The 17,529-nt window shown below is 40.9% G+C and overlaps 1 protein-coding gene across 3 annotated transcripts in view; it reads right to left on the bottom strand.

Annotated features, from left to right (window-relative positions):
• KIF5C (kinesin family member 5C) overlaps window positions 1–17,529 on the bottom strand; it is a 90,693-nt gene that overhangs the window by 17,506 nt on the left and 55,658 nt on the right. For all 3 annotated transcript variants that reach the window (XM_030018425.2, XM_030018424.2, XM_030018426.2), the window contains 8 exons: window positions 15,690–15,865; window positions 13,493–13,561; window positions 9,597–9,803; window positions 8,457–8,603; window positions 5,893–6,081; window positions 3,326–3,443; window positions 2,152–2,228; window positions 675–784 (listed from right to left, as the gene is read on the bottom strand). In XM_030018425.2, coding sequence (XP_029874285.1) covers window positions 675–784; window positions 2,152–2,228; window positions 3,326–3,443; window positions 5,893–6,081; window positions 8,457–8,603; window positions 9,597–9,803; window positions 13,493–13,561; window positions 15,690–15,865 — 1,093 coding nt within the window. The remainder of the gene's footprint in view (window positions 1–674; window positions 785–2,151; window positions 2,229–3,325; window positions 3,444–5,892; window positions 6,082–8,456; window positions 8,604–9,596; window positions 9,804–13,492; window positions 13,562–15,689; window positions 15,866–17,529) is intronic.

The raw sequence follows: 17,529 nt of genomic DNA, 5'->3' as shown, positions 1-17,529 counted from the left end.
AAAAATATTGGAGAATTAAATTCAGTGGCTTGCTTCCTTTATCTAAAAGGACACAAACTGTTCTTGCAATCCTTCTGTCCCACTTCCCAATGCTTCTCATTCCTCCATTATTAGTCTTTGGTCACACAATAAATATGATGAAAGAATGAACACTACATCAGGATTGCCTAGATTTTATGAACACTGACAAAAAGAAGAGTACAGGAGCAAAGAACTCTGTTTTTCAAGTGCTGAAGTATCTGACTAACAGAGTTACCTTGCTGTGTCAGGAAGAAATATTAAGTGTATGAAATGGGATACATTCGAGTCCCCTAGACTCTCAGAAAGTCTGTGGCAGGACTAATTGCTATAAGAGGCCCTCAAAACCTCTGTCTTTTAAAATCTGTTCTCCTCCAAGCTTCTCTTACCTACTGACCTGCAGGTGTAACATTACTTTTCTTTTTCCTCTCTATAATTTTATGGACTTGTTAAAGTTCCACAATAAAGCACTAGGTACTATAATCCACCCTGCAAAATAATTAGAGGTTTGGCTGTTGCATGTACAGACACTACTTTCTCTAAGACACCGAAAAACATAGATATCAATTAAAACTAACAAAACCAACCCCCAAACATCCCTACAGCGTCACAGAACAGGCCAAGAACAGAGAAAGTAATGGAGTGAGTGAACATACTCTCTGATTTCATCAATTATTTTCTGCTTCTCTTCAATTTCATCCCTCAGCCTGGACAGCTGCTTCTGGTGGGCTTCCCTGTGACTCTCCATCTGCTGCTCCAGTGCCTTCTGCAGAGTGCAAAAACCAGAGAAATCAAGTAACACACAGCCAAGCTTCCTTCTTATGTGCCAGCTAAATCAACCTATCTTTCTGGATTTGAGTGAAGCTTATCAAATCACGTTAATTCAGGAATCTGCCTGGTGTATCTTTCTATGACTACAAAACTGTGCAACTACTCATCCAAGCATTTAACGCAGACAGTTTTTAGCAACAGATGTACACCAATTTCTACTCATTTTCTTGCAAAAACTACCGCATGTGAAAGCCAGGGCCTTAGCATATCAAGCATCAAGAACGACACTGTTTTTACCAGCCCTATTATTTCACCTGTTTATTCACCAGGGAAATATGTGTACAGCTACACCTGTGACAGAAGTAAAACCCGAAACACCCTCCCCCTCCCTGAGAATTGTTTATCCACAGCCCTGTTATTTAAATTCTAGGATTAGATATATCTCAATAGTAAGAAAAACTCAGTGCATCTCTTTAGATTGCGAATAAAAGATTTGCATTTTTCTTCCAACTGTAAGGCATAACTGTACAACTGTTTTAATAACTTTAACTTTTTATAATGGAAGTAGAGGTTCTGACGTTGAGAAACCTCTATCACTATACTTGTAAAATTGTATTTTTCCTTTTCCGCAATCTACAACCCCATCAGAAACGTAACTCACACGTTATTGCCTAACACTTCTTCGCATTCCAAAGGAAGAAGAAAATACCAGAAAACAGGTTTAGATTTCATTATTATTTCTAGGAAATAGTCAGAATTCTCGCCAAATTATTTGGGAAAGCGGCCTCTTCTTTTATAAAATGTTTAGTACCTTAATTATGTTAACCCCAGTAGCCTGATTCACTACTCAGCAAACTGACTTTCAGCAGAGTTCCATCAGCAAAAAATTAGAGTAACTTAGAGGAGAATCAATATCATTTTTCAGTCATATATAACAAAATTGTTCTCAACTATGGACGCGATATACTGGGTCTTATATTTTGGCTCTCCGTTTGTGTGATTTGAGGAACCCAGGCATCTCCAGTTCAGCAAACACAGTCCAATGAACCTCTCTACTCTTTGAAGTTGGCTCAGCTTACAAACTGGTCTCAGAAGACGCGCTCACCTCAGATGTTCAGACTATAACTTACTTTTTTCCATCATCCGGTCAACAACCTCAATACTAGCAAGTTCTCTAATTTCACATTGCAAAGGTTGCTCAATTACAGGTTTTCTAATAGAGGCCAGCAATTCTGACAGAGGCTGGAAGTGTTTTCTAAAAGCATACAACGTGTACAGGAAGACAAAATTACACCCTAATTATCAGCTTAACGAACGATCTCACTGAGATATGCCCTCTAAAATTGCAGCACGCCATACTACCTTCATCTCCTCGGCGTCCTGAAGCCGGGTCAGATGCTCCTTCTCCTTATCCTTGAAACTCACTTCATGCATTTTTTCTGTTTAAAGTTGGAGAGAGTTGAGTATTAACCGTGCAGTTCCAGGATGTGCTACGTCCAGCCATTTAAAAAAAAACCAAAACCAAAAACCCAGTTCCTCATTTTGCAGGGGGCAACAGGATCAGGGGAGACAGCTTTGGAGGGGCAGAAACAGCCATGGTTTGCAGTACCCAAGCTGTGACCACACTTCCCAAACCCCCTTTTCGTTTACTAACAGGCCACATTCTGTTTTCAGCCCACCCAGCACCTTTCCAACGTACCCTTGTCTCCTTTTACTTTCTGCTGGGAAATGCTGCCTCTAAAAACAGGTCATTTCTTATGAGGGGGGTAGGAAGATCAGGAGATAGAATAAAAATTCTATTCTAAAAATGCAGGAAATGTTAAAAAAAAAAAAAAGTCTTGTCACCACCTGCTGCTCCCAGAGTCAGAGAAGATTCCTTGTGCAGAAATGCGGAATAAAGTTTAGGCTACACATTGTAATTTTATATAAACCAGGAGCTTAGCAATGCTACAAGAACTGCTTTTGATACACATTTTCCACATTAAATCAGAAGGGGAAAAACCAGCAATTCTTAAAAGGAAGTCAGCTGGATCCTATATAGGAGCTAGGAAAGACGCACCTTTTACTTGACCTTAAGGGAAGCAGCTTTATTTTGAATGGGGCAGGGCACTTGCCAGAGGGACAACTGAAATTAGACATATATCCAAGAATTTTACAGAATACAGATATAGCAAGATTGATTGGTGCTCTATGGCTAAAGTATTTGTCGGGTTTTTTTTTTATTTCTCACATCATTAAGGCACAAGGTGAAGCTTGTCATAAAGTTTTTGATTCTTTTGAAAAATTAAGTTTCTCTGTATTTTGTGAATGGACTAGGCTGAAAGGGATAATTCTGGTTTTATCTGAAGCATAATGTACTACAGGGAAGTGCAATGTGTTAAATATTCTGCATCACAATTTTATGTCTTCACTGCAAAATACTAAGCGGACAATAAAATGTTGTAGGACTACTGTACATAGAAAATTCAGTATTGGCTGAAGTATTCTAAGGTATAGTTGGTAAAAGAAATAATGACCACAAGACCCAGTGTTGTACCTTGAGCCCGTAACTTCGCAAGTTCTTCATTGAGAGAGTCCTGTGACTCTTCCAGCTGCCTTCTCTTCTGCTCCATATTTTGCATGTAGTCTGTAAGGGACTTGATCTTTGCTTCGTGCTTTAAAGACAAGGGGAATAGCAATGAGACGTGAGTACCACAGCTTGTTACCTAGGACGTCAGGTACTGTCCTACATAAAGGAGGAAAAATAGAAAGCTCTCCATATCCAGAGCTGACGGCTAGGAGAAAATACAGCAAAAGATCTGAGAAGGAGCTAACAGATCAAAACAGACTGCATTTTTAAAAGTCACACTTAGTAGCCCAAGACATATAGTGAACAGCACAGGTAGTAATTCCAAAACGTCATTGGAAGCTCATGACTTGGTGTTAAACAAGCAGCAGCAGCTTTCTAAAACCAGCTGAACACTAGGCTTCTGAGGTGGCTTCCTGGAAGAAGCTCAGATTGCCTTTCCGCAGCCATCCTGATGACTCTTCTTGCTAACATCCTTTTGAACTAGAAAAGCTTATGTTTAAATAGCAAATAGTGAAGAACATAATGAAAACATCAAAAATCGAATTAAAATTTTCTAATTTGGGGATAAAATTAAGATACTCTCTGGGAATTATTACATCCTATTAACAAGGCCACTGAAGCACTTGTGGTTCACTGTTTCTTAAAGTTCACTTTGGCAAAGAGGGGTTGAGACCTCTGGCTTGGTGCTACTGTAAAGATCAGACTTAAAGAGGAGTAATCCTTAGCGGGAACTAAAATAGTTCAGACCCTCCTGGCACCGAGGTCTCAAGGAAGGAAGAGCACATGCCCGAGTTACATGCTTTGGGCAGTAAGTCCTCCAATGGATTCCTCAACCTGACAAGAAATTTGGCCAACTTCCAGCTTGGCTCCAGATGTCCTGGCCCCAAAATGGAGACTCTTGGCATGGCACGCAGCAGTGATGCACCATTTTATGGATCAGCTTAACACCGTAACGGTGTAGCCCTGTGATACGGCATTGCCATTGGCAGTAACAGGCCACCAGCTTTGGACTGAATTTGCAAGGCCTCAGGACTGAGGCTTGCCAGGCTTGATCTCTCTGAGCTCTTCCTGACCTGCCTTGCAGGTTTTCTTTTTTTTTTTTTTGTACTTGGTGGCTTTATAGATAAGGTCCACTTGCCCGTTAACAAGATTTTGAGCATACCACCACCTGTCTTCCTCCCAGTTTTAAACACAGACAGGCCTCAATATGCACTTAGATGTAGAACCTCCAAAATGTCAAGGCATGGTGATCACCTGCTAAAGAGTATTTCTGCTTGGTTTCTTCCCCACATGAACATACAGCACTTGGATAAAACTCTCAAATTCTAAATCTCCAGTCTCCTGTCTGCAAACAGGTACCGAGGACAACAGTTAGGCCATGCTTGTGACAAGCTCTGAGCATTGAAGCTCGCTGTGATTCCAGTGTGACGACAGTGTAAGGGGACGAACACCATCCCCACAGAGGCAGGCAGGCTGTCTCCCGCTCACTCCTTCACCGGCTCGGCGTCAGCCAACACCAGGGCTGAAAGAGGCTGTCCCACCGCCCGCGGCCGAGACCTTTATTCCCAGCGCTGTGTTCCTGCTCCTCTCCTGCCAGCAGAAGTACGCATACAAGCTGCTTTGCCAGTCAAGCCTTAATCTGCTTTACTAATGCAAGTTCCCAAGGAAAGGGAGCAGCACAGGTTGTCAGGATGACTTCCTTCAGTGGCCATGCCAGCCGAGGGTCTACTTTAAGACAGGATGAAAAGTATCGTTTTTACTTAATGTTTTTGGACAGGCAATACCCCCAGGACTCCAGCCTCCCTGTATTACTAAGAAGCACGCTTCCAGTTACAGCTTTATTAAGTAGGACTTAATAAAGACATTCTGCTGCAGGACAAGAGGCTATCCTTGCCCCAGGTTTTCTTAGACTAACCAGTAGCAAATGAAATACAATAAACACTATCGTCTCCTCCCCTTCACATGTCCACTTCAAAGCAGTTGAGCATGTCAAAGCAGTTAGCACCCTCTCCTGCAGCAGGCTGCAGCAAGCATCACTGCTTGTAACCACCACCCACTGTGGAGCTCTCCTACCATCTGGATTTCTATCTTACACAGTAATGTTTTCCATAACGTATTATTTTATATATTGTTGCCTAGTTATCTTGGTAGTGTACCAACAGACCAGATATGGGGGGGCTCTCCAAATGTTTTGCTAGTGAACCATACAATCACTGCTTCCTTTCTCAGGTTGCTTTTAAAGGGAAGGTACAAGATACAAATTCATGCTGAGGAAATCACTCCGAGGAGGATTTTCAGTATTATGCCATTTTGAGATCTACAGCAGGACAGTATCTTGCCACAGAACATGCTGAAAGACAGTGAGAGGGAGGAATGGGAGAAAAGAGAAAAAACAAGAAAACAGACAAGAGAAACAGCAGCATTCTGCTCCCTTAAGTCTCATTTCTCACTCCTAGCACACACATTTCATGAGGAAGGAGGGTGAGAAAGTCACCAAACTCTGCTGCAAAGGGACAAGGGAGGAACAAACATACTTGTGAAATGAGGAGCTGGCAAGCTGCAAGCTCCCTCTCGCTGGCGTTCATCTTCCTGTTGGAGTCTATCTGGGCGCTCTCCAACTGCTTGCTGCGGTTCACCAGAGACTTCACCTCAGACTTCATCTTGCTGATGTAAAGCCGTGCCATGGTGAACTCCTCCTCAATCACCCCGTTCACATCTGCTAACTAAACACACAGAAGATTGTCATCTTGAAGGTGTGGTTCTTACAGGTAAAGCGACGCAAAGCAGTCTTCCTGCTGTGAAACTCTTGTCTAGAGCTAGGAAGCCTCTGTGAAAGCACAGCGGCCCTTAAGGAGTACCCACAGACCTTCAGGTCACCTTTAAACATGTTATACCACTCTGTTTCTTACAGTCTTCGCTGATAAGCCTCAAAAGTGAGAAATTAAGACTTGAGCTCACTGTGTGCTTCATCAATTTAGTGGTTCAACATCTAAAGTAATCAAGCCCACCATCATGACAAGAGCATATTTTGGAGAAAACTTCTCATGTCACTAGCACAGGAAATTTTCCTTCTTTCAAACTGCTAAAAGCTGAAGAGCATTTTCAAAGTACTCCTTCAAGAAGTCTCCTCTTGAAGGGTTGTGCTTCTTCAATAAGGAGCTGTGAGACAGACTTGGGTTTGGAAATCTCACCTGTCAAGAGAAAAGTAATTGCTCTCATCTCTACTTATTAGTATAATTCTATTTATACATCATTTCTTTCCCTGGCTTAACATAGTGCCTTTTATTTGTATGTCTTCCTCTTAATGATTTTTCTTCAACTACTTAATTCATATGACCCACTGACGAGCTGTGAAGGTTCTCCTTGAGTGAGCATATGGCTAGCAACTTCATCTGCTTTTTGCTTTTACCCAGCACCTCCAAAGGGAAGGTAACATACGCTGTATCTTCTCCCAACAGCCTAAAAAATGCAACCACTTCCAAAACTCTCAGTCTGGTCTGAAATTAGACACACTTTGAGAAGATACTAATTGCCAACAAATTTAAAATTATTCTTTTAAAAGCTTCTCAATCTGGCCTTATTTACACTGACAGCTGTCCCGTAAAATGCTGACAACTTAGTTACTATAAAAATTTGTACCAAACAGCCTCTGCCTCCATTTTCAAAGATTTCCTCTTACAGTTCCTATTACAACGGCCACCAGAGGTTGCTGTAACATCTAGCAAAGTCTGGTCTTGTGGTCCTGGCATCTGCATAACCACATCAGACAACAGGGATCCTGTCCTCTGCAGTAAGAGCGGGCTGGAGCATCTGTTGACCTAAGGGGGCTTTAGCAGGATATCAACAACTCTCAGAGTCAACTCAAAGCACTCCAGCCACACATACTCACTTTTAGCTTTGAATGTTCAGGAAAACTCATTGCTCAAAAAACGAGAAGTGAACTAAAAGCAAGACAATGGAGTGCATTGCAAGGAATTTACAAACATCTTGAAAATTAATTTCTTATCCAGTTTTAGCAATTGCTCTTTTCCACGTGGTTTTAAATGGACAGAGAAGATGGCATTAACATCACCAGGAAGATTTTTCAGGCCATGAAAAGTTTCCATTAGAGATGTGCCATTTAGCAATGACTGTACAAATATCTTCTGAATAACTTAGCATTTTGCTCATCTACAACAGAAGTGGGACAAAGTGAGTAGCTACCTCCTCTACTGTATCTGTAAACCCAAGAGCCAGACAGAAGGCAAATTTCAAAGAAAAGCTTGCCAAAATTCGTGCTATCTCCAGGCACGTTCAAATACCAAGGTTTCTGCCACTTCAATCACCTTCACTCCCATTCTTACCTTCTTACTTCAGAGGAAAATGATCCCCTGCAATTTTTCCTCTATAAAGGTCATTAGTCAATACACAAAAGTTAAGCTGGTCTTACTTTCATGTAATTATTTGTGTGGTATCTAGCACAAATTTACCAGTGCTGGAAATCGGTAATTTTAAAGCATCTTGTATTCAGAAACACATATGAAAGCGTGGGCTCTTTGATGAAGCCAGCCACTGTTGAAAGGTAATAAACACCAGAATGCAGAAAACACAATTTCTGTGCAGATCTTTTCATTCGGGTGCCCTGGACAGTCATCAGTACAAACCTCTGGCTTTGAGAACTGTTCACCTTAAGCTACACAACAGTTTTAGGACAAACTTCAAACAAAAAGGTAGCCACCCAGAAGTCAAATCTCACCAATAAAGATTCTTCAGAGTCTGGGAATACTGGGTCATGCCAGCTAACGAAGGAGTAGGGCTACATGTGTATTGTTTTGGGGGAAACTCAGTCCCCCCCATTAATAAATGCATCAACAAACAGATGGGCTGCATTAGTCTGGCCACAAACACTGAGCTGGGAATAAAAGTGGTAATTGTGTGCACAGACACTGACCATCTCTGACCCAGACAAAGATCTCTTCAGTATTTTACTCTCTGCTCTAGCCAGGATTTAAACGCCAGTGTCCTGGGAGAAGGACCGCTGTATCACACACGTTCCATGGCAAGTATTTTTATATCGCAGAAGGTGTGGCGGGGCAAGCAATAAAGATAGCCAACTTACTGTTTTAACATCGTTAGTACCAATGATTCCTCCAATCTCTCCCAGGTCCTTAAGCAGCAAGTTCAAGATTTCTGTAGCTCTCTTCTTCTGATGATTACTGAGCTCCTGCAACTGGCCCAGCTCCCTCTGGGTCGCTGTCAGGGCACTCTGAAAACGTATAAAAGCAGAAGTTACCCTCCCCTCCGCAAATTGGGCACCAGTTCTTCTGCGATATCTAGGTTACACAGCGTTGTCTTGTATTTTCCTGAACGTGTCTACTGGCGCAATGTACTGTCACGTGCAATTCCACCTTGCCATAATCCACTTTCACAACTCACTTGCTAACGAAGCTACTTTAGATCTATTAAATGTAGTAAATCCAGTAAGAATCTTATTTGCATAATACATGTCAAAGAAGGTTAATCACAGAGAAACAGGCATAGAAGGACATAAAATTCAATTTTTTCAAATGGATTTCATAGTAATCTGTTTTACTGAAGTCTTCCGTGAAAACAGACCTGTTAACAATAGCTTCCTCAGTTTGTGCAATGAGTTAAGGAACAAGGATGTAGTAAGCTAATAAGCCAATCTTGATTTTTCTCAGATCAGATTTTTTCCATGAGATCAGTACACATCAGCTGAAAAAGCTGATTTTCTTTTCTGATTCCTTCCTTGAGATCCCCTGACTCTACATAAAATCCCTGCTCCAAAGCAGAGTCCAGAGAAACACAGAATGCTGCGATTTGCATAAAGCAGATTTTCACATCTTTCTTGGCATAATACAGTTCTTAAATAACCAAAACACAGAATGGCCAGTTCTCACATTCAGTTCAGTTGCTGCTATGGTGTGCAAAATACAGAGGTTGCAAGAGAGCCACAATCTGCTGTCAGCTTCCATAGAGCAGTTTCTGAATAACCTTAATTTTATCATTTAATTAAGATAGAAGAGAAAGAGTAGCATCAGCAAATACGGATCTTTTAACAGCTTCCTGGCCACTCCAATTTTTAAACTGCCTAACAACATACTTGGCAGCAGTATCTGAAAGATTCCTGAAATGGCATAGGCTAGCAGTTATCTGGGAACCCCTATGGAAATCTTTAGGGGAGGTGCAGAGTTAGGGGATGAGGAGGGGACCGGCACTATAAACCGCTTGCTCTTACACTCTTCTGCGCCAGCTCGTCAGCCAGCTGCTCGTTGGCCCTTGTTTTGTCCTCCACTTCTTGGGATTTCTGGTCATAATTGACAGCTAATTCTTCCAGGGCTTGAAGGACCTCTTTCACTTCATCTTTCGCTGCTTCGTTCTCAATCTGAAGACGGGTCAGCTCCTCTTGAATCTTCTCATAATCTCTCCTAGTGGAGGCCAAAAGCTGGAAACCAGATATCACAGAACCGTTAAGTCACCCAAGAACTCATTTAAAAGACAACACTGAAAAGGGTAAAAACAAAGAAAGAAAGAAAGTGTGAGCATGCAAGCATGTGTGCAAGACAGAGAAAGCAGGAGAGAAGAAATCCGGCTATTCTACCAGAAACAGCATCAGTTTCAGCATAAATGTATTTGAAGGAAGCAAAAAAGGCTCTGAACTTCAATGAAAAGAAAAATCTTAATCAAATCCTATTATGACAGAAGACTGAGGCAGAGAAACTTATTTTAAACAGTATCATAGCTCCAAATAAATTTTCTGCCCTCAATCCAATGCTGCAGCTAGGACCAAAAAATACCACTAAGTAAAATGTTTAAACACAGACTCACAGCTTTGAACTGAACCAAGTAAAAGGTCTCTCTGAGGCAGTCTCAAAGATCTTGTGGCATTAGAGAAATATTTTGATAAGCAAACCTATGATGATTATTCTTAGCTATCATCTGAAGCATGATGCTGAAGACAGATTAGCTGCTTGTATTTGCTGAGGCAAAATATTAACTAAAGAAGAAAATACAGACTTCACACATACTAGTGAGTATTTCCAATTTGTAAAATGTATTAAATTTACTCTTTGCATGCTACTGAGGGAGATGCTGAAGTTTCAGTGACAGTGCTGATTGTAAGAGGTCAGTTGCATGGTCCTCTCCCTTGCCCTTGCATCACTCCATCTTCATTCAGATGTTAAAGTCTCAAAAATTCAGCTATTGGGCTCTTAGCACGAAACCAGACTCAACAGCAGTCATATACTGCAGAATGATGTGAAAAGAAATAAAAGGTGCCACCTAATATTTATTGTTGATATTGTACTTTTGAGAATAATAACAAAATCTGGACTTAACATTGCATAAAAACATAAAACATAGAGCAGTAACACATAAAAGTAGTGCATGAGATACAAGAATGCATTCATGCTCATCCTAACAGAAAAGTTTGGACGTTCATTCACAGAACTCACTTATTTCCAAGCCTTCCTATGTATGGATTAGTATAATAATACTGTACTGCAGCTTTCTTGGACAGCAGAAAAAATCTGCACTACTGAAGTGTGCTGGGTGGACTTCTCCTGCCCTGCCCCACCACTGCCCACCGGCTCCCAGGCCACGAAGAAGTTGCGTGTGAGACCCCAAGCAAAACAGAAACATCTCTCTAAAACGGACTACCTAAAAGGAGAATGTCAGAGAAGACATTGCTTTTTTTGGCTCAGAGTGCTAATGGAAAATAGGAAACCAACCAGGCAGCTTCAGATACTGGCACGTGCCCAAAGTGGTGAAGAGAGGATTCAGATGTAAGGGAAATTTATCTCACTGGTAATGCTGCAGCCTCAGAAGTGCACTCACGTTATGGAAAAACCCACTGAATTGCCAAAGCCAGATGGCATGTAAATATTTAAACAACAAAATAGCTTAAAATAATCTTTCTACTAAACACAGATGGAACTATTATTTACATTTACTTAAGAAATTTTCTGTGTGAATATTACTGTGAATTCAAGTAAAGGGAAGTGTTATATATCACCTAGAGCATAAACACAGCTCCCCAGAAGATTATTGTTGATACAATGTGGGAAAATATAGCAAGATTTTTAAAGGCTATTAATAACACATTATACTGATCAGTTGTAAACAAAGGGAAGGAGACAATGGCTGCAGCACTTCACAGATCTGTTCACAGCACGTGAGATGCAAGGGTGGAAGATTCAGAATCCCCCCCAAAACACACAGCCCAAGAAACAGCCAGTGGTGAAAAGGTACCAAAAGATACCAGTATCAGCATAACGCCATCTGTGGCAGGCCTTAGATTTATAATTAACCTGCTAGCTTAATCAAGCAGAAAAAAGTACTCTGGTTAATTAGGGGGAAGCAGAGTGAGGCAGCTGCTCTGCAGCTAATATATTATGGAGCTAATCACAACTCTGAGAGAGAACAGGTACATCGCTCCCGCCGCATAGGTGAAGCTTACATGTGGAAGACAAAATCTTGAAAAATTCAGTTGCCTTAAAGAAGAAAACAAAAATATCACATTAGCTTGCAACGGTAAGAAATGGACAAGCTTATCAGATGAACCAGCTAAACCTTCTGAACAAGTGGCGCAACACCAGCTGCAAAGATTTCAGTAAGTCAGCAAAGCTAGAGTAAAACACGTGCAAAAAATGGGAAAAAGTGGTCTGTAAGGCAAGGATTAGAGGCCACTGAAAACTTGATTCATCTTCCAGATGTAATATTGATTATAGAACACAAAGAGGGTGGGGAATAAGCATGCTCCCAAATATCTAACACAAAGAAAGGAATGCACATCACTCAGAAAATAAGACACAAGAAAAACCGTGAAGGAAAAAATAAGCTTTAGATGAGAACACTGATGTAAAAAAGATGGGAGAAGTGAGATGGTGTAAATAACACACATCAGAAAATAATGTTGCTAACAACGCATAAAATTCTGTTACATTTGTATAGCCACGGACATGGGTAGCACACAATACGGAGTAATCAAGAGAAAGTTGTGGTAAGTGAGTGAAGAGCTTCATTATGGAGTAAAATAAAGCTGGTAACTCCTGCAGTGAGGATAAGTCCCCAAAGGTGGCAGGTAAGTCATGAGTGACATGTAACAGACATTTTCATACCTTGTTCTCTCCCTGTTAAGGAGCTAAACCTTGGAAACCCTTTCTGAGGGCTGGGATAAGGATTGAGACATGGACAGAATAATTTTTCTATGACAAGAGAGGTTTCACACCCCAAAAAAGCAGCCAGCATAATGCTGTACTCCAACTGAAGTGGCTCGGGCAGCTGGGAGAGGTATGCTCCTAGAGAATCACTGCAGTGTTTCGTGTAAATAGAGACCAACATTTCGGAACACTAGTGATGGGTGAACTCCCACACCAAGATTATATTCTTGGTCTGAATGGTCCTTCTCCAGTTTCCCCCAGTTTGAAAACCAGCATAAAACCATCCTCTGAGAAATATCAGAGCAACACTTGGGGAACTTGGTGATTTGGTAGCATTGCCAGATTTTGCATCTTCAAAACCTCTCGTAAACAAGTGACAGATAAGGAAATGACCTGACTGTAAATTTAGTGATCATATTCTCTATCTTAAAAACAAAACCTGTTCATGTTACGGACAGAAACAGTGAAATAAAATGTTTAAAGCAAGCAATCCAAGATTTTAAAGCAAATCCGTGGCAGCACCAATAATCAATTTTTCAGTCTCACCAATTTCATTCAGTACTGTCTCTGATTGCCAGAATAATGAACATCAGTAATTTATTACCAGGAGTAATTTTTATACTGTCAAACTAGGAAATCTGTAACTACCTGCAGTCCATAGTGTCTGGATACCTGAAAGGATACAGACGTATTGAAAAACAGGTTTGAAGTGAAAAATACTGGCCACGCTCCTACCTTGGTATCTTCCCAGCAGGATGGTGTGCTATTATAAGGAGTTATCAAGGCTTCATGCTCTTCTGAGGATATTATGAAATTTGAAGTTTAAGCTTAGCTGTCACACAGGTTTCTCTTACCTATTGAATTTTAGCCAGTTAATATGAACAACTTTGACAGAATCACTAAACAAGGCGCTAATAAGCAAAATGTAAGGGGTTTTTAATTTGTTGGTTGGGGTTTTTTTTAGTTTTTTTACCTCTTCTTGATCCAACATTTGTTGCTTTAGTTTTTCAGCCAACTGGCTCTGCTGGTTGATTTCATCATCCTGCAATGAAATAGGGTTGGAGATTTTTAATTTCTTTCCACAGTTCTCGTTTGGCCACTTTTTTTTCCCCTTTCTAGAAAAGAAGTAAGAATAATGCCATAGCAAACCTTGTGCACGTTTGAGTGGTATGAGAGGGAGAATAATATACATACACAGAGCTATATAGTAAAAGCAATGCATACATGCAGTTGTCTCCAGTATATACCTAAGCAAAGGTGTCCCTGCTGGTAAACAAGACACTGATGTGGTCAGAGTTGCACGTTATAACTTGCAGGAGACTTTGCCACATATGTGATGTTTTATAGATGTACAAATACATACACACCCTCTCTCTCCCTTACTTTGTCCCCACATTTCAGCTGAAGAGACATCATTAGAGACAGATTTATTAAACAACTACAATTTACAGCTAGCTCTGAACTGCATTAATGAAAGAGGAAGCTCAAATCACAGAACTTGGACCCCTCAACTGCAGAATTTGTATTTTCCCACTCCACCACAGCCCTTGAAGAAAATACTGCCGCCAGGTAATGCACAGACAGGCATCCAACTTTACTGGCATTTCAACTTCCTTGTTAAGACAGCATCCTCACGGGTCAGAACTGATCTTAACTACAGAAGAGAAATGACGATGGACTCCACTGTACGAGTCCTTCCTCCAAGACGCCACAGGAGGCACACCAAGCACAGCCCCTGACCAAGTCCCCCTCTGTTCTTGTGATGGATGTCCTTCTCTAAAGGAACTCACCAAAGATAAAGGGTTGCTTTTTACCCTATGAGAGTCAATTGATATTTTGTGTTTCACTGACAAGCATGCTAACAGATTGATTTCTGATAGCAAATACAGCTATCAAGTAGAATATATTGAATCATTTTCTAATATTAACATAGCCTCAGATATAACGTAAGAATGGTCTACACTGTAGAGTTATAAAGTTAAAAATGGAGATATTTTGGTTTTGTTTTGGGAATCAAATACCTTATTTCCTATAGTACTGCAGTAATGCACCAAATTATGCTTCCCATGTTTTCTAGGGTAAAACTCAAACCTGCTGCCAGTTCCCTCAAGTATAACTCAATGGGCTTTGCTACTTTTGATGAAGGAAAGTGAAAAAATGACTGGCTTTTTTTCTTTTTCTAACCAACACCTAAAAGCTAGAGACTGATACTGGGAATGTATTCTCCATCACAGAAAAGCTGTAAGTTCTTAAAGACCTTAACTGTTATTCTGAATGCCATCAACATACTGCTGTGTGGAACTGGACTGTGCAGAGAGACCTCACGCACATCAGAGTTAAGGCTTAAACACAACTATCCACACTCCCTCCCTCAGTATTCATAAACAGTCAAACTTTAATATTAACATTCAAGGAAACAGTGGGCTTTTTTCTGACATTTTCTTGCTAATTACAATTGAAAGTTAAAATCAAGTTTTGATTCATGATTAAAGCTACCCTGAAAACTTTTGCTAGATAGCCTTTTAAGCTGTTCTCATCCGTAATGGTCAACAATCTTAGTATGCCTTTTTTTCCCCACGTCTTATCTTCACACAAGCCAAAGCTATTAATGGCAAGTGCTCAGTAAATGTATTGCTGATTAGCTTTAAGTGCCAATGATGTATTTCAAGCTGTGCAAATAAATAAATAAAAAAGCCACCTGCACTCCAGGCAGTGTTCACAGCTAGAACAACATGAACAAAAGAGACCCAAGGGGTGGTTATATATTTTCCTGAAAATTCTAATACACAATAAATATATATAAACTATTAAAGATACAGCCTCCCTTTTTTTCTTTCTCCTGTGACTCCAAGATGACGCTACAGTTTGCTGAGTGATTTACAAAAATCACTGAAGAAAAGGAGTGCTCAAAAGCCTGTACTGAACCCTTAAAATTAAACGTAAACTTGGCTCCGATTTCATGGAGAATGCCCCCAAACACTGTCTGCAGAGGGAACAGAGGCAGATAGCTGACATGACAGGACAAGATCTGGTTTTATGCAGCGATAGGGTTTTGAACTTTGGGACATTTTCCAGTTCATGGTGCTCAAGAAACAGGCAGAGACACCCACCCATTTTGGCTTAGTTTCCCATTTACGCCCAGCGAATGGAGTCAAACCAAATGTTCACACCTTATCATCCAGCTGTCTGTAGAGACTGGCAATCTCCTCATCATATTTCTGCTTCTCCTCTGTCGAGATGGTGGCAACAACTGGTGTGATGTTGTCAATAATTGGGGTGTTATCGCAAGGCTCCAGGTTCTTCTGGTCCTTTGCGCTGATCTGTTCATCTTCAGGCACAGCTTCTCCTGCAGGCACACAATCCACAGTCATTACAATCCAAGAGAGAGGGTTGCCCAAAACCATGGACATCCTAGGATGGTCCTTCACAGTTGCCGAGAGGGACTCAGCAAAGCAAAGAAGGGCTGTATCCAGCTGTGCAAGGCAGGCAACTGCAATGCATACAAATGACAGGCAAAAATAGGTGTGGAAAGACGGCCATCCTCGTTAGAAAGGTGACCTCCACAGTTAGAAACACGAACGCGCAAAATGCGGCAACAGTGCCAATGGCTGCCATGAAAAACACTGAACTCCTGGCTCCCCTTTCACTCAAGCCCTCTATAGATGGGATTTGCTTCATGGATTACCAGAAGCGTAAATAAGGAGGAAAAACATCCGACTTTCAGCCTAAAGCCTACTGGCAATTAAATGCCTCTTCCTCTCCAGATTTCCAACCGCCTTATCAACTCTCTCTCCCCCATAATGAACTGCTAGAACATCAGGACAACAAGCAAGACAGCTGCATTTAAAATGATATTCACCTTCTGCCTTGTCACATCTAAAATTAAAGCGCATACACCAATTTTCAGATGTTGCTTAAGCATACCAGACAGGATGTTCTCCCTACACATTTTCTTTCAAAATCATTTTCTCCAAGGAGTATTTTCTTCGGTAACGTCAGTGCATTGCAATTATGAGCCTGCTGCAGTTCAGTGAAGAGGGACAGGCAAGGCGCTCATGCCAGAAATTGAATCTACTCTCATTAGAGTCTGGTGAGAGACTCTGCGAGCCACGGAATGCTGCACGTGTTGTTCGAGGTGCGGGAAGATTACACTCAATCCTTCTGCACAATCAGGTTTTTTCCTTTTCTATGAAAACCTACAGTATTTTAGTCCCATAAAGCTTTACTAGCCATGCCCCTTGCCAAAACAGTGTAGGCACTATTCATCTTACTGGCAGGGAAACAAGGAAACAGGACAAATATATCAAAAAGCAAACAGGCAGGCTAATTCAGGCCCCAAAGCAAAACAACACAGGGCATGAAAGAGCACGACCAACTAACGGAGAAGATAATTTTTTTAAGCTTAAAGCATGAAAAAGAGTAATTTGAAATCAAGCACCATAACCTCTATAAAAGTACTTCACAAAAATACTTTTTGCCCTGTTGCTAATGGCTTGATGATATTTTATAATATTAATGAGAAAAATGTAAATTGCTTTTTCATTGTTGCATTTCACTGGAGCAGACTAGGAAAGGTGGGCTCAGTCCAGCCGTGGGACCTTGCACACACAGCAGCGCTCCTCAGGCTGCAGAGAATCCATCAGGAGCCTCCCAAAATAAATCTTTAGATTTTTGTTCATTGGATGAGAACAACCTCCTACCTGTAAAACACAGACCAAATTGTGCACTTGGATATAAGGCTGCTGAAATCCTGCTTCAGTGAGAAGTGGGCACACCCATTTTCTGCTACAATTTTATTTTGTATATGATTTTCTAAATTTATAGAATAAGCTATACCAATAGAATATTCATGCATCTATCTTGCATTTCATATTCAAGATGCAATTTCTGTGACACTTTCATTTGTAAAGAGCCTCCTTTGACAGAATATCCTTCCAAACGATGCTATTGCAGAAGGTCAGGCAAGAAATCAATAGTATTTTGAATGCATTGAATGTATTGCTGGGTAAC

The sequence above is a fragment of the Aquila chrysaetos genome, chromosome 6 (assembly GCF_900496995.4).
Source record: "Aquila chrysaetos chrysaetos chromosome 6, bAquChr1.4, whole genome shotgun sequence".
Taxonomy (NCBI): domain Eukaryota; kingdom Metazoa; phylum Chordata; class Aves; order Accipitriformes; family Accipitridae; genus Aquila; species Aquila chrysaetos.
Note: the sequence above shows the minus strand (reverse complement) of the source record. Positions and strands in the feature narration are given on the sequence as shown.